The sequence below is a fragment of the Embiotoca jacksoni genome, unplaced genomic scaffold, assembly GCF_022577435.1.
Source record: "Embiotoca jacksoni isolate LCO1_2020_lvr unplaced genomic scaffold, fEmbJac1.0.p SCAF_2, whole genome shotgun sequence".
Classification (NCBI taxonomy): Eukaryota; Metazoa; Chordata; class Actinopteri; family Embiotocidae; genus Embiotoca; species Embiotoca jacksoni.
Window position 1 is genome coordinate 22,823,734 of NW_027185340.1, and position 25,413 is coordinate 22,849,146.

A 25,413-nucleotide genomic window follows, 5' to 3' on the forward strand; every position below is an offset into this window, starting at 1 on the left:
TCTTCGACCCTGTTCTTTCAAAATAAAAGCTTATTTTGTTTTTTTTCAGACTAAATCTATGAAAAATAAAAGCTTCTTTTCTTGTCAGTTTACAAAGTGCATCACAGATGGGCCTATAAAAATGGTAATAGTAAATATAAAAAAGATTATTTACAAAGTGCCTTACAGATATAAAGACAGAAAACACACAAAATAATGAATATAGGATAATTTATAAAGTGCTTTTGCAGACATAAAAACATAAATGTTACTGGTTGTGATGTCATAAATCTTGCAGGGACACCCAGATGTGAAACTATTTGGGGTGAGCTCAGATGAAATGTTCCTACATTGAATCAATACATTTTGTAGCCTATTAAGCAACACAGTGACGTGATTGATCAAACAAATTTCTGACTGCGGGGTGTCTTCTTTTAATCAACTGGAGCTCATGGTATAATGTACAAAATGTTGAGGGACTTTGGCAGCAAGCATACAGTAAAACCAGAAATAAAGCCAGAGCGAGGCTACACATAGAAACACCGTGTCCGGTTGGGTTTTGGCAGCAGGTCACTGATGTCACACATCACTGTGGTTTCATTATAACCCGACGAACGAGCTGCAATAAAACTGTTACTGCTCACAGTCTCTCACTATCGCCTTCAGCTTTACTTTGCTCAATGTAAATAAATCTGCACAGCACAAACATTAAGAAACTAATACAGATACAGATTTGAAAAAACTCGTGATCGAAGAAACAGTTACATAACAGTGAGTAGTGAAAGTAAATTAAATAACGGTGACATAATGTTGTGACGATATCAACAAGTCAGACTCAGACTGATGAAGTGAGTAAAAAAATGCAACTTTAATGTTATGAATTTGTTTCGTAGAGTTTTTCTGTGTGTAAATATACAATTGTAAATATAACAATTGCATATTTAGTGAAAAGATAAAAAAAAAAAAATCTTATATCTGTTTTTTTGTTTGCATTATGCGTGATTATTCCTGTTTTTTAAATATCTAAATAAAACATAAATAAGATACAAGTCATAAAACACAAGGAAAAATATGTATTTCTTTTGGTTTCTTTTCTTTAAATAAGTGAATGTCAAATCAGATAATAGGCCTACAAATTAAATCTATGAAATAAATGCTTAGGATATTTGTTTGAAATGTGTATCTGTTTTTTCTGTCTTCAAGAAGCCTGAATGTAACTTTGTTTTGAAATAAAAACGTCATTAAAGAGCAAACTAGAAACCGCATCTATTGGTCTGTTTTGCCTCTTCTTTCTGTCAATACGTAGATTTGTATTTCTACTTGTAACAGAGTAGAGCGTTACTTCCTTCCGCTACTCTGCCGTACTTTTACTTCAGTCGGGATGTGAGTTATGGTTCCACCGCTGTACTCTGCGGTACTTTTACTTCAGTAGGGATGTGAGTTATGGTTCCACCGCTGTGTCACACATGTGAATACGTGAGACGCAGAAACAGAGGCAGCAGTGGGGGGCGGGGCCTAATCACATCTGGATGAAAAACATCTGGACTTCTCTCTGGCTGGATACATGAGAGGCTCTCGGCTGATACCGGGGCTGAAGACCGACGACCGACCGAGCGCCCGAGGGTTTCTCCGGCTGACTTCGCCCGCAGATGATGGCTCGGTTCTGGACGTTTTGGACCGGGACCCTCGTCCTCCTGACTGCGAGTGAGTGCTGCCTGATCTCTGGGCTTTTTCCTCTCTTTTCCTCGGAGCTGTTTGCAGAGCTTTTTTTTGGGCCGAGCAGAGGGGATGGATGGAGGGGGGACGTTTTGTTTTGGAAAAACTACTCAGATCCTCTGTCGAAGTAAAAATAACAACACAGCAATGACAGAAATTCTCCAGGTCAGGTACAACTTTTCAAGTCTTATTTAAGTAAAAATACACAAGTATTAATAGCCTCATGTCAAAATACACAAGTAGGCTATTATCAGTTTCATGTAGTTAAAGTGTCAGTAGTAAAAGTAAACAAGTATTATCGGCTTCATGTAGTTAAAGTACCAGGAGTAAAAGTACACATGTACTATCAGCTTCATGTAGGTTAAGTATCAGTAGTAAAAGTAAACAAGTATTATCAGCTTTATTTAGTTAAAGTACCAGTAGTAAAAGTACACAAGTATTATCAGCTTCATGTAGGTAAAGTATCAGTAGTAAAAGTACGCAAGTATTAACAGCTTTATGTAGTTAAAGTACCAGTAGTAAATGAACACAAGTATTATCGGCTTCATGTAGTTAAAGTACTAGTAGTAAAAGAACAAAAGTATTATCAGCTTCATGTAGGTAAAGTATCAGTAGTAAAAGTACACAAGTATTATCCGCTTCATGTAGTTAAAGTAAGAGTAGTACAAGTACACAAGTATTATCAGCTTCATGTAGTTAAGGTATCAGTAGTAAAAGTACACAAGTACTATCAACTTCATGTAGTTAAAATATCAGCAGTAAAAGTACACAAGTATTATCAGCTTCATGTAGTTAAAGTAAGAGTAGTACAAGTACACAAGTATTATCAGCTTCATATAGTTGAAGTATCAGTAGTAAAAGTACATAAGTACTATCAGCTTTATGTAGGTTAAGTATCAGTAGTAAAAGTACACAAGTATTATGAGCTTCATGTAGTTAAAGTAATAGTAGTACAAGTACACAAGTATTATCAGCTTCATGTAGGTTAAGTATCAGTAGTAAAAGTACACAAGTACTATTGGCTTGATGTAGTTATAGTATCAGCAGTAAAAGTACACAATTATTATCACATTTATGTAGTTAAAGTATGAGTAGTAAATGTACACAAGTCTTATCGGCTTCATGTAGTTAAAGTACTAGTAGTAAAAGTACGCAAACATTATCAGCTTCATGTAGTTAAAGTACCAGTAGTAAAAGTACACATATACTATCAGCTTCATGTAGGTTAAGTATCAGTCATAAAAATAAACAAGTATTATCAGCTTTGTTTAGTTAAAGTACCAGTAGTAAAAGTACACATGTATTATCACTTTTATGTAGGTAAAGTACCAGTAGTAAATGTACACAAGTATTATCGGCTTCATGTAGTTAAAGTACTAGTAGTAAAAGTACACAACTATTATCAGCTTCATGTAGGTAAAGTACCAGTGGTAAATGTACACAAGTATTATCAGCTTCATGTAGTTAAGGTATCAGTAGTAAAAGTACACAAGTATTATCAGCTTCATGTAGTTAAGGTATCAGTTGTTAAAGTACACATGTACTATCAGCTTAATGTAGGTTAAGTATCAGCAGTAAAAGTACACAAGTATTATCAGCTTTATATAGTTATAGTATCAGTAGTAAAAGCACACAAGTATTATTAGCTTCATGTAGTTAAAGTATCAGTCGTAAAAGTACAGAAGTATTATTAGCCTCATGTAGCTAAATTATCAGCAGTAAAAGTACACAATTATTATCACGTTTATGTAGTTAAAGTACGAGTAGTAAATGTACACACGTATTATCGGCTTGATGTAGTTATAGTATCAGTAGTAAAAGTACACAAGTACTATCGGCTTGATGTAGTTATAGTATCAGCAGTAAAAGTACACAAGTATTATCGGCTTGATGTAGTTATAGTATCAGCAGTAAAAGTACACAAGTATTATCACGTTTATGTAGTTAAAGTACGAGTAGTAAATGTATACACGTATTATCGGCTTGATGTAGTTATAGTATCAGTAGTAAAAGTACACAAGTACTATCGGCTTGATGTAGTTATAGTATCAGTAGTAAAAGTACACAAGTATTATCGGCTTGATGTAGTTATAGTATCAGCAGTAAAAGTACACAATTATTATCACGTTTATGTAGTTAAAGTACGAGTAGTAAATGTACACACGTATTATCGGCTTGATGTAGTTATAGTATCAGTAGTAAAAGTACACAAGTACTATCGGCTTGATGTAGTTATAGTATCAGTAGTAAAAGTACACAAGTATTATCGGCTTGATGTAGTTATAGTATCAGCAGTAAAAGTACACAAGTAGCCTCATATAGTTAACAGGTTTGGAGTCGGTCTGCGTGACGACGTTACGCCATCGGTCAGTAAATCCTGTGACTGAGCTTTCAAATCAAAAGCCCGGTTCGTGATTCATACGAGGTCCAGTCATAGGAAGGTGTTGAGTTCTTCTTGGTTTGTTCCGTCCTCTCCTGCCAGCTGTTCCACTCTATTTAGGAATCTGAGTCCTGATTGGTTCTCACATAAAAGTCTGCTGATAAGTTCTCAAAGCTGGATAGTACATTAACATTGAGGGATCTTCCGATCCAACGTGATCACCTCCACCACAGATATCTCATCACAAAAATATATTTTATAGCTTAAACTAGGAACTGTGTTGTGGTACATTAACTTGATTTTTTTTTTTCTTAGTCAGGTTATCGCCAGTAACGCACAAAAAGCTAACGTTTTTACTTACAGTTAAAATTTTAGTGGAAAAAAATGTCCGTATCAACATCATGTTTTTTTCTGAATGGAAAATGTTATCTGAGAAAAATATGTAAGTATAAACAGGAAAATGTGCCGAAAGTTAGAAAGTGGTTAGTGCGGAAAAAAAAATTCTCCTATGACTGTTATATAATTTGTATATTATATAATAAGGTTATTATCAGTCGAGTCGTGTGTTAATCTGTTAATGCAGTTTCCTGCCGTTGGTGCTTTGAATGGAGCTCGATTTAACTACTTTATGTGGAACTGTGACTAATTATTTCACACGTCCTGCGTACGAACTGACAAACAGACTTTCTGAAACTCTTGTCGTGTTTTATTTGAACAATTATTAGCAGCGGGGAGATAAAAGTAATGCAGCAGAAATCCATTCATTAATTCATGCTGAAAGTAGGAAAGTCAAATTTTGTACCAAAGTACAATATTGCACTTGAGTCAATGTACTTTCCAACATGGTCATTCAACATGCAGTTCCTCTTTAAAAGCAGCCTATTATCTCATATGTAACAAAGAACAAGTGTATCTAAGACCTCGTATGAATGGCTGCACACACACTGGCTTCTGAAGACATTGGAGAAGACAGAGACGGGCACCGGAAGAAAGTGTGCATTCATGTGTTTGTACGTTTTATTTTCTGTTCAACAAAACTGTGATAATTTAATCAAATAAAAGGAAATCCATATTACACAAGGACAGGAAAATCATCAGAATATCCAGCTGAACAAAAACAACAGGGACAATAACACAACATAAAGACACAGTTAACCCAAACAAATCTACAATTCATCTAAAAGATGCTTTTGACGAACACTTCTGTGTCTTAAGAAGGTTTCAGGAGAACTGAAGGGGCGTTGGACCACAAAATAAAAGGTTTTATATAATTACATCACATATAATGTAATGTTTTAACTCAAAACATGGACCACAGGAAGGTCTGTATCACGGAGACGAGGAATACGCCCTCTCTGTTGATGACAAAGAGTATGAAAATCTGCAACATCCACATGTTTTACAATAATTTAACTTACTGGAAGTCAGCTTTTTATTTACTCTCTTGATGACTGAAGCAATGCAGTGAAGTCATGTTTCACACATGAATACCAACATTTTATGGTTCCAGCTTCTGAGGCTTTGCCATTTTTTTCTTTTCGATTTTTAAATAATTTTCATTGGTGAAGGATCTTGAAGTTTCAACAGAATGACGATAATTGTTTTTTGGCAAAGGTTAAATAGTGCATACGAGTCAAGTAATATAATAAGATATTTTCTTTCAAAACATGTATGGTTCTTCAACTCATCATTTTAAGTTGAAAGACTTTAAATCAGAACATGTTCATTCTTAAGTCTGAAAAAAAAAACTAGAAATTTGGAGATGAACAAACAAGAAAGTATCACACTTATTTATGTTATGATTCTGGAAAAAAATGGTTGATTCTACGATAAATCCAATATAATGTTTACTAATTTCCTAAATTCCTGTATAGTGTGTGTGTGTGTGTGTGTGTGTGTGTGTGTGTGTGTGTGTGTGTGTGTGTGTGTGTGTGTGTTAAATAAACCCACAGTTCTGATAGGGAGGCTTCCTCCAAGCAGCGTGAAGTGCTTAGATTTCCCATGAGCCTTTGAGGGTGGAGCATTGGATGCTAACTTGGCTCTGAACGCAGCTCACTTCTGGCTTTAATTTACTTCTGGAGGCACAAACACACAGGCTTGTTCTTCTATCTTTGTGAGGACCCTCAGTGACCCAGGACATAAACCTTTATTTTAACCTCCAGCTGATTCTCACTTCACAGGTGGACGAGGTATTTACACTTATATCACAAAACCATCAGGCACAAAAAGATGTTATAAGTAAAACTCGTGCGTTCAGAATTAGAATCAGTACTAAACTATGAAACTTTAGAATAAAGTACAATTTAAGTATCAAAAGTTAAAGTACTCATCATTCAAAATGATCCATTTTAGAAAACTATATATGTTATTAATGCACAATCATTGTTGATGAGTTAATGTTTACTATTACATATTAATGTGTTAATATAAACTACTACTGCTGGGACCTATCATGACATAATAATACGTCAGCATTTAGTTGACAGGTATACATTTAAATCTACAATTAAGTAGAAACTGAAGCTGTAAAATGAATGTATATATTTACCTTTCAAATATATTGAGTATTTTTTATTTATTTACAGTCTTGCTTGTTAAACCATGTAAAACTCTCATTGAGATAAAGTTATCTGTTTTAAGAAAAACTGTCACAAGCACACAATATGCAATTGATTTTAATGTCATTGTCCTTTATCTACATTATCATTTTTGTTTTCAAAGTATTCTTATAGTAATTTAATTGGTTTCATTATTAGTTTTCCACAGTTTGTGTTTCCTCTGTCTCCTGTGTGCTTCAGTCTCAAACTGTTTTACATCCTACATTTGAACTGTCTTATTATCAGCTTGTCAGTTTTCTGAGGCACTTTGACTCGCTCCACTCTCTCCACCCTCTCCACTCTCTTCACCCGCTCCACTCTCTCCACCCTCTCCACCCGCTCCACTCTCTCCACCCTCTCCACTCTCTCCACCCGCTCCACTCTCTCCACCCTCTCCACCCGCTCCACTCTCTCCACCCGCTCCACTCTCTCCACCTGCTCCACTCTCTCCACTCTCTCCACCCGCTCCACTCTCTCCACCCGCTCCACTCTCTCCACCCTCTCCACCCGCTCCACTCTCTCCACTCTCTCCACTCTCTCCACTCTCTCCACTATCTCCACCCGCTCCACTCTCTCCACTCTCTCCTCTCGTTCCACTCTCTCCACCCGCTCCACTCGCTCCACCCTCTCCACCCTCTCCACTCTCTCCACCCTCTCCACCCTCTCCACTCTATCCACTCTCTCCACTTGCTCCACCCTCTCCACTCTCTCCACCCTCTCCACCCTCTCCACTTGCTCCACCCTCTCCACCCTCTCCACTTGCTCCACCCTCTCCACCCTCTCCACCCTCTCCACTCTCTCCACCCTCTCCACTCTCTCCACTCTCTCCACCCGCTCCACTCTCTCCACCCTCTCCACCCTCTCCACTCGCTCCACCCTCTCCACTCTCTCCACTCTCTCCACCCTCTCCACCCTCTCCACTCTCTCCACTCTCTCCACCCTCTCCACCCTCTCCACCCTCTCCACTCTCTCCACCCTCTCCACCCTCTCCACTCTCTCCACTCTCTCCACCCTCTCCACTCTCTCCACCCGCTCCACTCTCTCCACCCTCTCCACCCGCTCCACTCTCTCCACCCTCTGCACCCTCTCCACTTGCTCCACCCTCTCCACCCTCTCCACCCTCTCCACTCTCTCCACCCTCTCCACTCTCTCCACCCGCTCCACTCTCTCCACCCTCTCCACCCTCTCCACCCGCTCCACTCTCTCCACCCGCTCCACTTTCTCCACCCTCTCCACCCTCTCCACCCGCTCCACTCTCTCCACCCTCTCCATCCCCTCCACTCTCTCCACCCTCTCCACTCGCTCCACTCTCTCCACCCTCTCCACCCTCTCCACTCTCTCCACCCTCTCCACCCTCTCCACCCGCTCCACTCTCTCCACCCTCTCCACCCTCTCCACCCACTCCACTCGCTCCACCCTCTCCACCCTCTCCACTCGCTCCACCCTCTCCACCCTCTCCACTTGCTCCACTCTCTCCACCCTCTCCACCCTCTCCACTCTCTCCTCTCGTTCCACTCTCTCCACCCGCTCCACTCGCTCCACCCTCTCCACCCTCTCCACTCTCTCCACCCTCTCCACCCTCTCCACTCTATCCACTCTCTCCACTTGCTCCACCCTCTCCACTCTCTCCACCCTCTCCACCCTCTCCACTTGCTCCACCCTCTCCACCCTCTCCACTTGCTCCACCCTCTCCACCCTCTCCACCCTCTCCACTCTCTCCACCCTCTCCACTCTCTCCACTCTCTCCACCCGCTCCACTCTCTCCACCCTCTCCACCCTCTCCACTCGCTCCACCCTCTCCACTCTCTCCACTCTCTCCACCCTCTCCACCCTCTCCACTCTCTCCACTCTCTCCACCCTCTCCACCCTCTCCACCCTCTCCACTCTCTCCACCCTCTCCACCCTCTCCACTCTCTCCACTCTCTCCACCCTCTCCACTCTCTCCACCCGCTCCACTCTCTCCACCCTCTCCACCCGCTCCACTCTCTCCACCCTCTGCACCCTCTCCACTTGCTCCACCCTCTCCACCCTCTCCACCCTCTCCACTCTCTCCACCCTCTCCACTCTCTCCACCCGCTCCACTCTCTCCACCCTCTCCACCCTCTCCACCCGCTCCACTCTCTCCACCCGCTCCACTTTCTCCACCCTCTCCACCCTCTCCACCCGCTCCACTCTCTCCACCCTCTCCATCCCCTCCACTCTCTCCACCCTCTCCACTCGCTCCACTCTCTCCACCCTCTCCACCCTCTCCACTCTCTCCACCCTCTCCACCCTCTCCACCCGCTCCACTCTCTCCACCCTCTCCACCCTCTCCACCCACTCCACTCGCTCCACCCTCTCCACCCTCTCCACGTTTGTATACACATTTTAGATAAGAAGATGCAAACTTTGTTACGATTCTCAAAATAATCGTAATAAAGTCGAAACAAGTATGAATAAACAACATGTGGTATTTAATGGGAGTACTCAAGTTAAAGTACAAATATCTGAAAACAAACTGTAGTGCAGAGTAGTGTCATACTGAGTAAATGTAATTTCATGCCAACGTTTGTCTTTATGCTTGTGGTATTTATTAATGCTAATGTTAGCTCTTTAATGGAAATATTGTGTTTTCAAATAATCAGGTTAGATTTTATGCCAAAATTAGATTTTTTTTTTTTTTTTTTTTTTTTTTTTTTTAATGCTAGCATGACTTTCTCTGCCCAGTCTACTTCTATATTTTTTATCCTCGCCTTAAATATTTACACTTCAATGTTGTTGTTTTTGATTGTTTCTTTGCTGACTTTAGTTTATTTTTGCTCAAATCTGTCTTTTTGAAGCTACAATTAATCTTATTATGCTGTTATTGTTTGTGTTAATGTTTTCATGGTGTAGTTTTGTAACCTGATGTTCATCTTTTTACACAAAGTTTTATTTTTTAATGGTAATATTAGCTTTTAAACTAACGTGAGTCTTTTTATGCTAACTTTGTTTTTTAATGATACTATTTTCTAACTTTTTTATTCTGTTTTATGCTAACTTTAGCTTTTGGATAAAGTTCGTCATTTTATGCTGACAGTAAAGTAAATGAACTGTAAACAGCCTTCGAAAGTCCCCAAAGGGAGGAACAGCCAAGATATCCTCACTCCCCACAAATGTACTCACTCCCGAAGTCTAAAACTCACATGGGCCCTCACAAATGTAAAGTAGACACACACACACACACACACACACACACACACACACACACACACACACACACACACACACACACACACACACACACACACACACACACACACACACACACACACACACACAGAGAGAGTTTATGCTGCTGATTCTAATTACAGCAAGTTTTTTGCTTCTCAGCTCTTTTAGTTTTCTTCTTCCTTTGTCTCCAGCTCAGTTTGGAAGAAACATCTGGAACACACTCTGTGTGTGCGTGTGTGTGTGTGTGTGTGTGTGTGTGTGTGTGTGTGTGTGTGTGTGTGTGTGTGTGTGTGTGACAGAGTTAATGAAGTGTTGTGTGTTTATGTGTACAGTCCTGTATGTGTGTATAAATAATGTATAATTATAAAGCAGTGTGGTTGGGTTCGTGTGTGTAATTGAGTGCATGTTTATGCAGATATAAATGTCACACTAGGATTTCTGTTTGTGTGTGTGTGTGTAAACTTGTACATCTATCTTTGTGAGGACAAATAGAAGTTCTCCATTTTATGCCACTTCAAACTGCACATTTGGAATGTAAATATTGTACTTTTTTCCCCGTTACATTTATTTTGCAGCTTTTGTTTTCGGCACTTTTACAGATTTAGAGTAGCAAGGCAATGTATAATTGAAAAATTGACATATTATCATGCAATGTTACCCTGCAGTGTATAATGTAGTTTAAATTAGCTTCATCGTTACATGATGGAACAATATAACAAATCTGGTAATTTTAATGTAATTTTACATAATGCACTTTTACTTCTGATACTTAAAATATGCTTGGATGCCAACAAGTCAGTGCTTTTACATGAGTCACATTTTGAATGCATGACTTTTCCTTGTTACAGAATATTTTTGTGCGCTGGTATTATGTTATAATTAAGTTATAATAAGGTTGACACAAAGAGACTGTGTTATGTCAGTGGGGGCGCAGTGTGTTGTGTTTATAGGTTGTTATCTGGGTGGGATCACAATGTGGCACAAATAGCAGCAGTATATATTCACATACTCTACAGACAAATACACACAACAGCCACACACAAACACCAAAGCCTGCAGCCACACACACGATGACAAAACCGTTTAATAGCTTTCCGTTCAACTTCAGCTCTTTTGGCTGCATACTTTGAGAGGCTGCATGCGAACAGTTTTGGCCTACAGGCTCAGAAGGGACACACCCATATCCCTCTTGAAGTCACAGCCACTTCATGTGATGCTGTACGTGGCAGAGCAGATGCAGTGTGACGTGTTGAACCCACAATGAGCCAACTAAATCAGATATTACAGCTGTCTGTTGCCTTCGACTCTGTCAGTTGTCCTTATCGTTACTGTATTTATGCAAGATGAGGCTCTAAACAAATAAAGCTTTAAACAGTATTCACGCCTAAAAAAGTAATCTCTTAAACTGATGAGGATATTAAGTCTATCTTTTAGTAGGATTACTGCCTTAACATCACATCATTACACCTCATTATCTACCTCACAGACTTAATATCTTAAGTTTGTGGTGATTTAAGAAGATATAATTATGTTTTGAAATATTCAGGACAATAGTACTAAAAAAAGACGAAAATAACAAGAGTCTTAAAAATTTATTTTGAAAGGCTCCTCTGCAGCGCAGTGACTGATGCTGTCAATCATCAATGGCAGAACAGATTTAAGAGCCTCCTGTGTAATTAACTTATATCTACTGAAACCTTACGCTGCTTTTATTTCTTGCCTCGTAGGCGCTCCAGTTGTTGTCCAGTCTTTCAGCCACCTGAGCTTCAACCTGTGTAAGTGGTGTGAGGTGTCCAGTCCGGTGTGTAAAGACAGCGTCTGCTTAAGTAACTGCACGCTGTCCTCCTTCTGTACCGCCATCGAGGAGATCTGCATCGCCATATGGTGAGACTCTACTCAGTATTTTACATTGCATTTACTTAGATGCTTTCGTCAAGAGCATTGCCTAATGCCTGATACAGTATACAATAATAGGCTCTACTTCTCCTGTAGACACCACAGTCTCCAGGTAAATGGTTACCTGCTGAACTAAAGAGCACACTGTGACTTTATGCTTGACTTGTTTATCTGCATGACAGTGTTGGACATCACTTTTGAATTTGAGTTGTTTTCCTCTCTTTCGGGTCATTTTGTCTCTGCATCCTGGTATCATAGGACAATGTGTGTTACACACGCCGGTCCACTGAAGGGAAACGTATCGGTGTCATGTGCTTTAAGACAACAAAACCACGTGGTCGACGTCAGGACTAAAAACCCTTGATTACAGTTAGGAAAAAAAACAAAAAACTTTTTCGGCTGCCGGACTGTGACCTCGTCCTCCTGGGTGTTTGTCTGTGACTTACACCACCGCACTATCCCTCCAACCTCCTCACATGGACTTCAGTGGCCTTTGTCCTTCATCCCAATACCTTCATTGAGTGTCTTTTGTCACATGACCTCTGTCACTGCTCCTGCCTCTGTTTATGTACGTGTTCTTCTTACGCTTAGACATCGCCAGGTGTATCAGAGGTGTGCTTCTCTTTGGGGTAGTTTTGTTGTTGTTTTGTGTCTCTGGGTTTGTTTTGTTGTTGTTTTGTGTCTCTTTGGGGTAGTTTTGGAGTTAATTTGTGTCCCTTTAGGGTTTTGTAGTAGTTTTGTGTCTCTGGGGTTGTTTTGTGTCTTTGGGATACATTTGTAGGATTTTTTTATGTCTCTTTTGGGTAGTTTTGTGGTTGTTTTGCATCTCTTTATGGTATTTTTGTAGTTGTTTGTGTCTGTTGGTGTTTGTTATGTTGTTGTTTTGTATCTCTTTGGGGTACTTTTGTGGTTAAGTTGTGTCTCTTGGGTACATTTGTGGTTTGTGGTACTCTTTATGGTGGTTTGTGTCTCTTTGTGGTAGTTTTGCATGTCGTGGCTTCACAGGCCAGTCTGTTCAGTAATGGAATAAAAAAATAAAGTATTGGAAAATAAAACTACTCAAGTGAAGTCAAACAAGTACCTTACCTTACCTACACAGTACTTTTTTACTTTCACCATGGCTTTATTCATAGTAGAATCTGACTTTCTTTACTTCTGCTCAGTTTTGTCTGTTGTCTGGTTGATTGTGAGTTAGCGTGTGTTGTTTTTGTTGAATAAAAGAGAAAGAAACAAATAAAAGTGTTCCAAAGCCTTTAGTGTTCATAAAAATGCTGAAATATCACCGTGCACTTATTGCTATCCTTCAGGACAATCCCATGAGCCAGCAGAGAACAGAGGAGCACAGCTGAGCCGCTTCAACATGTTGTTGATCAGCATTATGAAACATCCTGAAGTGATTTCTCTCGACTTGCTACTGTTACAGGACAAAAAAGCAAAAGCAAAAAAACAGTTTGGCCTTTCTTTCATTTCCTTCCACACATTTGTTTTTCATGTTAGTGAGAACTTCAAACCTTCCCACCAGTCCACTGCCATCGATTCCTTTATAACTGGAAAGTTTCTGCTGATCGGTGCTTTTGTTTGGATAACAGTGCTACGCTGGGATCTCCCTCGCTGCACCCCCTCTCATTTCCTGTTCACGTCAGTCAGCCCGACCCTCCCAGCTTTCTGCAGGAAACCAGTGATAAGAGGGAACTGACAGAAGAAAAGAGAGGAGGAGAAAACAATGGTTTATTCAGGTCAAACTTAGACTCACAGTCAGAAACACAGAGTTTGTATGTGCTGCGTTCGACCAGTATCAGCTTACTCAGCACAAGTGGCCGACAGTAAAACATTTACATTAACTAATATGCTGGACTGAAGAACAAGTTTTAGGTACTTTAACTCCATTTTCTGCTTCTGTGTCTTCTTTTTGGAAAATTTACTTTTTATCGCACTACATTTATTTGACAGATGTAATAACGTTTTAGATCGTGACCTCACTTTGTGTCACAGGGATTTGTTTCTTCTAAATGTGTTCATGCTTGCCGTAGCACTAGACAGAGTTAAGATTAGGATGTTTGCTGAGAATTTATTATTATTATTAACTGCAGTGGTCATTGTTCTTTGACTTGCTGGCACATTGCTCAACTGGTTTGAATCCTGTGTAATTGAGGGGACTACTTTTTGTTAATCAATAATTACAAATCTGAACCGACAAAAATGATGTGGAATTGCCCAAGGCTCCATTCTCGGTCCTCATCAATTGTAAGTTTATAGAAAACAATAAAATATAAGGACATCTCCAGGTGAATGAGGTCCCATACAAGCACAGGGTTATGTTATATGAAAAAAAAAAAAAAAAAAAAAAAAAAGTTTTTGGAAAAAGAATAATTAAAAGTCAGAATTAAGATACTGCAAATAAGCCTGCCTTGTCTTGAAAACATATTTGAGATGTGAATGCTAGGGTCTTGAATCAAATTTCCTGTTGCTGCCGCTTTACAATAAAAGCTCTCCATTTAAAAAAAAAAAAAACCACAGGGGTCTTTTGTTGTGAAGAAGCTAATGTATCTTGTCACTAAAATTAGCACCAATTGTGATTGTCCACGCAATAAAATACTGTACCACAACAAGACGTAGATAATTTGAACACTTTTCAGATTTTTCTTTTTTCTAGCACTGAGAGGGAATATTAGAAAAATCCTTATTTAGTCCTTAGTCCTTATTAATGTTTTTTAACTGATCTTTGAAGCATCAGAACATGATATATTAACATTAATAAAGCCATTCAATTCAGGTGTTTGCTCATGTTAATCAATTAATCACAAACAGAATATCTTCATTATTCCATAATGTGAATAATTGTTTAAAGTTAGATGCCAATCTGGCGGTCATAATGTTTTTGATTGTGGGAGAAAGACAATCAGACTACTGGACGTCCTCTGATGTAAATTGTTGCCAGCCACACACACATTACTGTATGATTTAGTTACATGTCCATCTGTTCTTCCAGGAGGAAGACCAACGACACCATGACGGTGCACACGATGTGTCATCACCCAACTCTTCCGCTGGAGGGCGTTGATCCCGGCTTGCTGCTGAATTTTACCTCCAGGGAGTGTCACATGGTCCCACAACCGGCAGAGGACGGATCCATGATGGTCTGTGGCTGCCAGGGCGAACACGAATGTAACGACAAACTCATCTTCGACAAGGGAGCCAATGGTGAGCAGAGGGAGGAGAGCGCGATGAATGGAGAGAGGATGGATTGACGAACAGATGAATATACCGAAATGATAAAAGTTGGATGGATGAATAGTCGAATAATTTGCTAGACAATTCGATTGGTGGAAAAATTACTTGTATAAATAATCAGTATTTCTTCTGTCCCTGCAGGTTTCTCCAGGCTACAAAGTAAGGATGTGATCCCGGTGGTGGTGGTTAGTTTGGTGCCACCTGTTCTTGTGGCCATAGTTGCCACCGCTGCCTTCTACTTCTACCGTGTACGCCGCCCGGACAAACCAGGCCCTCCTTCACGCCCTGAATGGCCCACCAAACGCACCCCGGAGCTCTACCACGCTTTGGACCTGCCATGTAGGGGCCAGGGTGCTCGTGGAGAGGGTGGGGGTCTGACAGGTCCTGGAGGTGAACGGGAGGAGTGGAACACAAAGGTGTCATCTTTTAACACTGGCATCTTCAGTGACATGACAGATTGGCAGGGCCAACCGACTGAGCTGCTGCCTATCAAGCTGGAGGTGCTGGTGGGGAAGGGGCGCTTTGCTGAAGTATGGAGGGCACACCTGCTGCAGGGCGAGAAGGGCGGAGTTAGCAGTTATGAAACTGTGGCGGTGAAGGTGTTTCCGGCCGTAGAGTACGCCTCGTGGAGAAACGAGTGCTCCATCTACGCTGACCCTGAGCTGCAGCATGACAACGTGGCTCGATTCCTGGCAGCTGAAGAAAGAGGCCCGCCAGGCTACACCCTACGGACCTACTGGCTGGTTTTGGCCTATCACAGCCTTGGAAACCTGCAGGACTTCATCACAGCTAACATACTGAGCTGGGAGGAGCTCGTTGACATGGCAGGCAGCATTGCAAAAGGGATAGCTCATCTCCACAGTGACACAACGCCCAGTGGGGTACCAAAGGTAAACTCATCCATTGATTATGGGTCTGTCCCAACAAAGAGTGAAACCAGAACTCAGATTTTCTGACCTATCATCAAATCAGTCATTAGTCATCGGTGACTCACAGTCATGTCTTTAACAACAACAGGACAGAGGAGACTGAAAGCTCCAGAAGTTGTTAGACTTCAGAGATTTCACTAAAAAGTAAAAAAAAAAAAAAAAAAAAAAAAAAAAAAATACATTAAAGGGGAGCATTGGTGAGTTTTGAGGGTTGAGCGATAAAACAAGTTTGATTATTTAAATACCCATTTAAACTTTTGTAATTTTGTTGTGCCAAATCTATTGGTTCCAGCCCAGTTAAACTTGTCTCTGGTGGTCCCATTCAGCCTTCTTTAATGCAACAAAAGGAACAGTTAATGTCATATGACCAGTCAAACACAATGACAGGTGCATCCCATATCTGAAAATTACCATTACGTTGTTCACTGAACTCAAACTGGAGGAACATTTGCCCTTGAACCTCCTTCCAGCTGTATTCTGACCAAAGTGTATCAATTCACAACTCAGTTGGCGTCCTTCATTTTGGCTCACTCCAAGGTCAACTTTATGAAGAACATTTGATGCCAGTTAGTGGTGAGAATTTGTGTCAGAGTTTACAAAAGTTGAATAAAAAAAAGTATCTTTTTTAAAACAATGTTTTTTAATGAGTGTATGATTACCTGCGACAAACTCAGTTTAGAAAGAGTCTTGCATGTCTATATTGGGAGCGCCCCATGTTTTACTGCCATGTTAAATGTATTTCAAATTGCACCAAAAACGTTTTGATGTTGCTTGTTGCCTGTGTTGCTGTAGGTTCCAGTTGCTCATCGGGACCTAAAGAGCAGTAACATTGTGGTGAAGAGCAGGAAGGAGTGTGCCTTGTGTGACTTTGGTCTGGCGTTAAGGTTGGACCTCTCCCTCACAGTCGACGACTATGCCAACAGTGGGCAGGTAATTTGTGCATGTTGTGTTGTTTTAAGTTGTAATTAAATACATTGATGACCTAAAACATTATGCCCACCTACCTGATTTGCTGTTGGTCCATCACGTGCCATCAAAACAGTTCTGACCTGCCAAGGCCTGAAGTTTATAAGATCCTTAAAGGTGTTAAAAGGTATCTGGTACCAAAACGTCAGCAGGAAATCTCTTTAGACAAGTTGTGAATCAGATCCGCTGCAGATCAGACTTGTACCAGAATATTCCCCAAAACACTGTGGCAAGGTTTGTCCCTCCTCAGACTACTGGCAGTCGGTGCTCAGTATTTACTGCGAGGACTTTGGAGTTTCCCAAAAGCTTAAACCCAGTCCTCCGGCTACAACAATTTGTCCATGTCAAAGTTTCTGAGGTCTTTACTTCTTCCTATTACTCCCACATCCAACTGTCTGACTTTGAAAACTGTCTGTCCACTTACTTTCTAATATGACCCAGAAGTGGACATGCACCGTTACAAAATAATGAGCTCCCCAATGACATCAGGACAGCAGAAAGTTTATACATCTTCCGCCGCAAACTAAAAACACACCTCTTCCGACTTTACCTTGAATAGGTAGCACTTTAGTAGCACTTAAAATGGCACTTACTTATAGCACTTTGTAGTTTGGCTTTCTTGAAGAAAACTGTATTTTCTTGATTCCTGTTGTTCTGGGTTTTGTACCCTCATGGTTGAAATGCACTTATTGTAAGTCGCTTTGGATAAAAGTGTCAGCTAAATGAAATGTAATGTAATGTAAAAGATAAGGAACATCATTCGCTTCATTTCTGAGTGGTCATAATGTTTTTCGCTCATCTGTACATTTCACAAAGCACAACTTGTGTCTGATGCTCTGGTTGTCATTTGTTTGACCTCCACTTTATCATCCTGTTCAGGTGGGGACAGCTCGCTACATGGCTCCTGAGGTTCTTGAGTCCAGGGTGAACTTGGAGGACCTTGAGGCCTTTAAACAGATGGATGTTTACTCCATGGCTCTGGTCCTGTGGGAGATGGCCTCCCGCTGCCATGCCATAGGAGGTAAGAGGTTTTCTGTGTTTCTATATATCGAGGGAACAGAAGAAAGGTGGAAATCTTTGATAAAAATGGACCATCTGTCTGTCCGTGCTTTACATTTCAGGTTAAGGATATGAACATGCAATCACACGAGCCAGGTCAACATATGTGTTCTTGCACAGACGGAGGTGACCAGTCTGTTATCAATTCACAGTATAGGCTGGTTTAAGCCCATCACAGTATTTTCCATGACTACAGTCATAATCAAACATGTTGTCCATGGAGAGATGTGTCCTACAGTTTGTGAGCTTTGAATTGCTGACAGAAGAGGGACAGAGACTTCCTGTTTGAACGAAGTGCTGAAGTTCGGCTGGAGCTTCACAGAGCTGGTCAGCATGATTGTTTTGAACAGAAGCAGAGTCAAAAGAAGGAGCTAGACTTTCCCTTGTTGTTTCTAGCTGTAGCACTCCATAGCTACAACACCTAAACTGCAGGCCGCTATTGCGTCGTATAAAATTGATCTTGCACTGAAGCTTCTTCATTCATGTACTTCGATAGATCATGTTCTTGGCCAACGGTTTGGGTGTGTGGTTAATGTGGTTAACATATGTCAACATAAGCTATGTACATAGCTGCTTTTCTTACATGGGAATTTAATTACCTGTATCCTTCCCAGAACTTGAACTTGCAGTGTAAATGTGTTCGGATCTACTTTTATTTTCCACCATGTTTTGCAAACTGGACAGAATCGGACTGACCTCATTAAAGAGGCAACAGCAGGGCAGGCATCATTTCTGCGTGTGTGTTCAAAATTGCTTTGCGCTCTCCACTGGACTGTTCTTTTCCAACATGTACCTCAGATGTGATTTACAACCTCCTCCTGAAGGTGGACGAAATTCAGCTCCTGGAATTTGACTGGAAAGTTAATGACAACGTCTACTTATTATGGGTCACAACGTTACCGCAGAGGAAAAAGTGTATATGTAAATGTTTATGTTGTTGCAGAGGTGAACAGCTACGAGCCAGCATTTGGCTCCAAGGTTTGTGAGCAGCCCTGTGTGGACAGCATGAGAGACCTGGTGCTGAGGGACCGAGGACGGCCGGACATCCCCTCAGCGTGGACGCAGCACCAGGTCAGAGACGGTCCGACTGACGAACACTGCAGCCCTCTTTAGACTCTTACCCACACATACATGCATTAAAGGACAGAGTGCACACTTTCCACCAGTTTCCACACTCTGATACCATGCTGCAAGCATTCCTCTTTTTGGACGACCTGTTGAATTGAAGAATGATTGAAGAAGTTATTATAAGTCATTATTATGGAATTTTACATGACCATTTTTACTTATATTTAAGAAATGTCTCTAAAAATGATCACGCATCATGCCACAATGCCAGCCTCTCAGCTGACTGTGTTAATTAAAGGGTGTAATGTCCACTGGGAATCCTATTTTTTACCCTTCACTTTTTACAGCTTTCAGGTTAATTCATTCAGAATTTTTAAGCATAATCTGTCATATTCAGTACACTCACAGCATTTAAGCTTTACAGGCAGCAGTGATTGAGGTGCAGACTTTTTTTAGTTGGGGACTCCTTTCCAGGTGGGCCCTTATGCCAATAACACACCAACAGGAAGATATGACAGATGACTATAAAGACACACAAATGATGCTAAAGAGACACGAAATACCCACGATGACATGACAAGCAATTACAGAGATGCACGAAATTATGCCAGTAGCACACAAAAGGAACAGGAGATTCCGGATGACCAGAAAGAGACACAAAAATTACACGTTTATAATCATCTCGTCCTCGTAGAAAGGAGGAGGGTGAGGGGGCTTTGCCTTGTCGGTGCCCAGGCCCCCATTGCTTGAATTGACTATAATTGATTATATTTTTACACTTAGAAGTCCACATGATGTTCATGTGTTCATGATGACTGTTTGAGTCTTCTGTCCTTCAGGGGATGAGCGTCTTCTGCTCCACCATCACCGAGTGCTGGGATCACGACCCAGAGGCCAGACTGACCGCTCACTGTGTGGTGGAGCGATTCACTGTCCTCCAGCAGGGGGAGGAGGAGAAGGAGGAGGAGGAGGAGGATGAAGGGGAGGAAGGTGAGGAGGAGGGAGGAAGGCAGGAGTAAGAAAAGGAGGAGGAATTGAAGCGAGAGGGTGATGGAGACCGAGAAAAGGACTCAGAGACACCATACGGTGACAGGATTCACACCTCCCTCTCACCCTCCCCTCTTCCTCCTTCCGGACTCAAAGAGAGACGTTACAGATGCATCCCATGATTCCTTGCTTCACACTGGTTCCTACTTCATCCTGTTGCTGGCTGCGTTTACACCTTTTTTTGTTTTACACTTGCAGTCACTAAAACAGTTACTGATCAAGAACTTTTTGTGATAAGTGACTAAAAACAGCCAAATAACACACTGTAGTGGCAAATAATGCAGATTTTTGGCGGATATTGAAATATTTGTATGGATATGTAAGAAAATCCCAACAATTTATGGTGTACCGTTTTTCAGTTCAGTCAGCCCTCACCTATGGCTGTCTCATCCCACTCAGCCAACAGGAAGCTACACGAAGAAACACTGATTATTCCAACAAACTGTCAAACAGCCAAATACTAAAAATCATCATGACCACTGGAGCCATGGAGGTTGCACTCAGAACAAAGTAGGCTGCTTGTGCTTCCCGCCAAAGCAGATACTAATGAATAGAGTTGGGTGATATGGACAAAATCAAAATACATTATATTTTTTGAACAAACACTTCGATATTGACAAAGCAACAGTGTTGTAGGGATGATTGATTATGTCACAAAATATTTACATAATGATTTTGATTAGTAATCATCAGTAATGTGGATATATAATGGCTAAGTGGGTAAGGACAAATAATTGAGCAGCTAGAACAGTCTGGTAAGTTCAGAAAATTACATCATTTTAGTGTCATGTCACCTTTAAAATCAGGAAAAGACAGCACTTAAGCCATATCATGAAATTACAAAGTCACAAATCTAAGATGATATCTGATCTTATATCACCATATTCATATGATATGAGTATATTAGTGCAAAAGCACTTTGTCTGCATGGATGACAGGGCAAACAACCTGCACAGTTTGTCCAAATGACCAATGCCAGACTACCCGTCCTGACATGGATCCAGTTTGAGGAGACAAAGTCTAAGTCAGCCTCCAAGGAACAGAAATACTTACACTCTTAAAAGGGCCCTGAAAATCAGGGATGCTGATGGAAAACACTTTGTGAAGAATTCATTGACTATTAGCCGTGAAAGTGTTGTGTTGTTTTTAGAATATCAACTTAAAAGTTTGTTTTTTTTCAATTCCAAATTTGACCCTATCAATCTATCTAGTCTATCAATGTTGTGTATGTGGTGTCATTTAACTAGGCCATAGGTACTGTATCTTCCTATGTTACCCATCATGGCCTTTTCACAAGCTTCTGCCGAGGCTCCTGAGAATGACTGTGGTGAAAAGTAGGCAGTGTAATGAGGTTATATGTTTGACTTTGCTGACTTTCCTCTATCACCTCACTTGGGCTGCAGCAGCAGGTGAGTCCTCAGGACAAATTTGAACCCTCCACCCAACCCGACGCTCAATGTTCATATTTCTGTTATGATTTCTTTGAATACAAAGTTATATGCTTCTTATCTCACACATACAACAATTGTAGGCCATAACAATATGGCACAGCAAGCTAAAAATGGTCCTGAAAGGTCACAGTGGGGATTTCTTTCCTAGACTACTTTCTCATTCCTTCTTATCCATATGAACAGTTGGTGTGCTGATCCACTCCCTTTATTATATACTACCAGTGAAGGGAGAAACTCTGCAGATACTGTAGAAGGGAGAAAATAATGTGACACTTTACGTGATGCATTTGTGGCTAATTACTCAATTCAAAAGACTGATCTCTGACAGTAGGCTACACAAATGCTGGCTGTAAGCATAGCTGCAGCTGCTGGCTGTGATGGGTAAAGCTGTGGCTGGATATGGTTCCTGCACTGACCTCAGCTGCATCTGTGGTTGACTCTATGGTGCTTTGAATATGTCCTGTATGTGCACCAGTGTTTTGCTTCTATGACCAGTATGTTACCAACACACCACAGAGGCTCAGGGAAACCAGCACGGCACACACACAACCTCTGCTTGTAGTCAGTATTATACCCATCAACTAATGTTTCCCGGCCAGAATTACAACTATAAAGCACAACTAAGGCCACAATAACAGAGCCTTTATCATCGGCTGCTGTCACAACCACAGCTACAGTCTGCCATGGCTCTGGACTGGTCTCAGAACAACCCAGTATCACGGCAAAGTGTGAAATAGACACGCCGGTCCACTACAGCACAACATGAAATGGCCATGCTTTGGCTTGTCAAAGCCTGAAACTTACACGCACGTAAATGTTATGTGACGTGGGATGACGTGACCAAGGTCTTGCAACAGAGGCAACAAAAAACAATTTTTTTTTGTCAGTGTTCAGATGCTGGAGGGGTGACTTGGTAGCATTAGTCACAGACTGCCTGGAGGATGAGGTTTGAATCCACGAGGTGACAATGGTTCGGTTGAGTTGTTTTTTTGTTTCCTAACACAAACAATGTTCTTTCTCCTAACCCCATTTAGCTGTAAGTTTCATTTTCCTGTTAATTGCACAGCTCTACACATCCAGTAGTTTTAATTTCCGTTCACTACAGGAAAATGTTTAACTGTCACGCCTAGACAGGCCAAAGCTTGAGCAATCTTAAGACAAGTTCGGTGGTTTTAGGAGTTTTATTTTTGGAGATATTTCATAAAATAACTTTCCTTTCTAAAATTGTTTCCAATGGGACCAAAAATCCCCAGGACTTTAGTCTGTAGTGATCTGGCAGTGTAAACGCAGCCAGCATCACCCAACAGAGAGGCAGTAGGATTATTACAAAGCTAAGAGTTTTCTCTTTGGTACATCCTTGATTTTTCAGGTGCTGACCACAGAAGATAGAAATAAACCAAAGACTGACTTTGTGCCTTAAACGATCAACTCACTTTTGTCCTGAACGAAAAGTGAACAGTCAGGAAGGTGACGCCTGAAATCTTCTCATAGTCATAGATCTGCTGGCAGAGATGCACATGAAAAAATGCTGTGGTAAGAAAATGATTCATTTGGTTGGAGCTGGTCTCCTTTTTGTTTTGGTATTATTCTTTAGCAGTGTCGACTGTGATTATCCTCACTATAACCTACATGTATTAATAAACAGGAAAGAGACAGCTCTGTCCTGGCCTGTGGAACGTATTTGTGTCTGATAAAAAAAGAATAAACTGGACTGTCTGACTCTACATTGAATAACTGGTTTGATTATTTTTGTCCAATCACAATTACCAAAGCAGGAAATGTAAAATAATAGAGGGAAAAGATGAGTCCGTTGGAATCATCAACATTTTCCATTATTTAAGTTATGACGAAAAACTCTACCTGACTAAAGTAACAATATATTTGCTTAACATCGAATGAAAAGTGAAGTTCCATGGCCTGCACCTTTTTTCTACACATGAACTCTGACCTTACAAGAAATTTTAAATGCTAACATAGTAAATGAATACCTCAAAAGTGGAGCAATAATATGGACTCTTCTCGTGAGCACGGTAAATCACCCAAGTCAGATCAAGATCATGTGTTAAAGGGTTTGTTGGAGGCGCTGCAACACCTCTTGTACACGGGTCCAAAAACCAGAATTAATAATATGAAACATGTTTTTTATCCATCATGTGATTAGACAGATTTGCAACTCTTTTGGTCTCTCAAAATTAAAATGAAGTCCACTCCAGAGCCTACGTCACACATTACAGACATGGATTGTTTCTCGGACTGTTTAATCTGAGGGACTTTTAGAAGTATGAAGAGCTGGTATTTCTCCAAAAAGAATTAGGCAAAACTTTGAGAAAAGTTTTAAAAGTTTTACATGATATCTTTTTTCCTTGCACCATTTGTGACTTTTCAGACTGAAAGATAAGTCAACATTTTGAGAAATACATTTTTCTTGCAGTGTTACATGGTTGCTTATTTACCTCCCCTACCTCCCCCGTTCGCTCCTTATCTAACGTCCAGCTAGAAAGTGAATAAGGGTAATTTCCCCCAAAATATCAAAACAAATTTCTTTTTTTATATAACATTTTCTCACATAACAACCTCTCTCTGGTGGCCTGGGCTCGAACATATTTTTTTTCGCAACAATAATTAAAACATGACTTTCCAACGTCAGAGAGGAAACAAATGAAAGAGAAGCTGAAAACCACCAAAACTTTACAACAATGTCTTTCAAGTGTTGGGTTTGGAGCTCTAAATGGAACGTGGGCTCTGGCACTTTGTAACACGCCTGGGGTTACAGGACTGATTTTCTCATTAGGATCTGAAAAAGTCAGGAACCACAACACAGACAATACGGAGGAGAAACGCCCAGTTATTATGATGAAAGACCTGATTTCCCAGCACAAATATACCAGAGCATGTTCCTGGATCGTCCGGGAATAATCTGTTCAAAAATCTGTGGAACTGCATTGAAAAAAAAACAAAAAAAACACACTACTGGGGGACTTTATCTGGTAATTGTGACTTCCATAGTTATTAGTCAATAGCCTATGTACATTTTCACATCTTTTTTTAAGATTTTATATTAAACATTAAAAGTCTTTGTGTAAAAGGTGTTATTTTTTTACAAAAAAAAAAAGGGAAATTTAATGTTGCCATGGATACAGTGAGTTAAATTAAGGCGACAACCTGATCCCCTTTGTTTAGTATTGAAAACTGAACAGGCTGAATTAGCCAATAGCAGCTCCTGTTTGGTCCGAATGTACCCTAAAAACTAAACTTGTTGTTTTTAGAACATTTGCATGCACTTTCTCCTTTCACCTGCTGTGGTGTCTTTGCATTATCAGTCACAAATAGGAAGAAAAAAAAAATTAAAAAAAAAAAAATCTAAAAACAATCCCCATCAACCAGGAGGATTTTGCTGTCATAGAATACCTATGTGCTGAGGGAGAAAATCAGAGATGAACTTAATTCAAGATACTTACCGACTCAGACTCAACAGCCAGTTGGTATGTGTACTTTCAAAGCAGAGTTAATGTTATCAGAAAGACAGCACAACTTTTCATTAGTCACTTTGGGCCATCAGAGACGGGCTCAGTTCCGGTTGACCCTGCACAACTAATCACATTTAACTCGTCTCTCTGAAGTTCATCAATCGAATTTTGGTGTCTGGCCGTGGGAACACAGCATCAGATGTACAGGAAGGAAACATTTTAAACAAACCTCCCACATGAAAAGCCAAGTAGGCTATTCAATGAAATAATGAGGGCCTTAAAAAGAAACTTAGTCATTTTTATTAACACCCAAATTTGAGGAAGTGAGTTCTTTCTTTCAATAATCCCCCTTTAAGGGTTTGGACTAGCTGGTTGACAAATGTAGCCTCCATCTAGTTAACCAGCTCTTCTCTGTTAAAAGGAAGCTCACAGTCT

At 40.6% G+C, this 25,413-nt stretch overlaps 1 protein-coding gene across 1 annotated transcript; it reads left to right on the top strand.

Moving 5' to 3' along the window:
* The first annotated feature begins 1,597 nt into the window (after positions 1-1,597).
* tgfbr2l (transforming growth factor beta receptor-like) lies at positions 1,598-23,235 on the top strand. The gene is made up of 8 exons (XM_069155076.1): positions 1,598-1,683; positions 11,592-11,748; positions 14,750-14,961; positions 15,133-15,881; positions 16,713-16,850; positions 17,766-17,907; positions 18,889-19,016; positions 19,853-23,235. The coding sequence occupies exons 1-8, from the start codon at positions 1,629-1,631 to the stop codon at positions 20,030-20,032; spliced, it is 1,761 nt and encodes a 586-aa protein (XP_069011177.1). The 5' UTR covers positions 1,598-1,628; the 3' UTR covers positions 20,033-23,235.
* Positions 23,236-25,413: the final 2,178 nt, after the last annotated feature.

What these genes read in the sequence shown, in the direction of transcription:
- tgfbr2l (XM_069155076.1), top strand. Translation starts at nt 1,629, where the DNA reads ATGATGGCTCGGTTCTGGACGTTTTGGACCGGGACCCTCGTCCTCCTG. An exon ending in CCTCGTCCTCCTGACTGCGA is followed by an intron (nt 1,684 to 11,591) that starts GTGAGTGCTGCC and finishes CTTGCCTCGTAG; the next exon opens with GCGCTCCAGTTGTTGTCCAG. An exon ending in CGCCCAGTGGGGTACCAAAG is followed by an intron (nt 15,882 to 16,712) that starts GTAAACTCATCC and finishes GTGTTGCTGTAG; the next exon opens with GTTCCAGTTGCTCATCGGGA.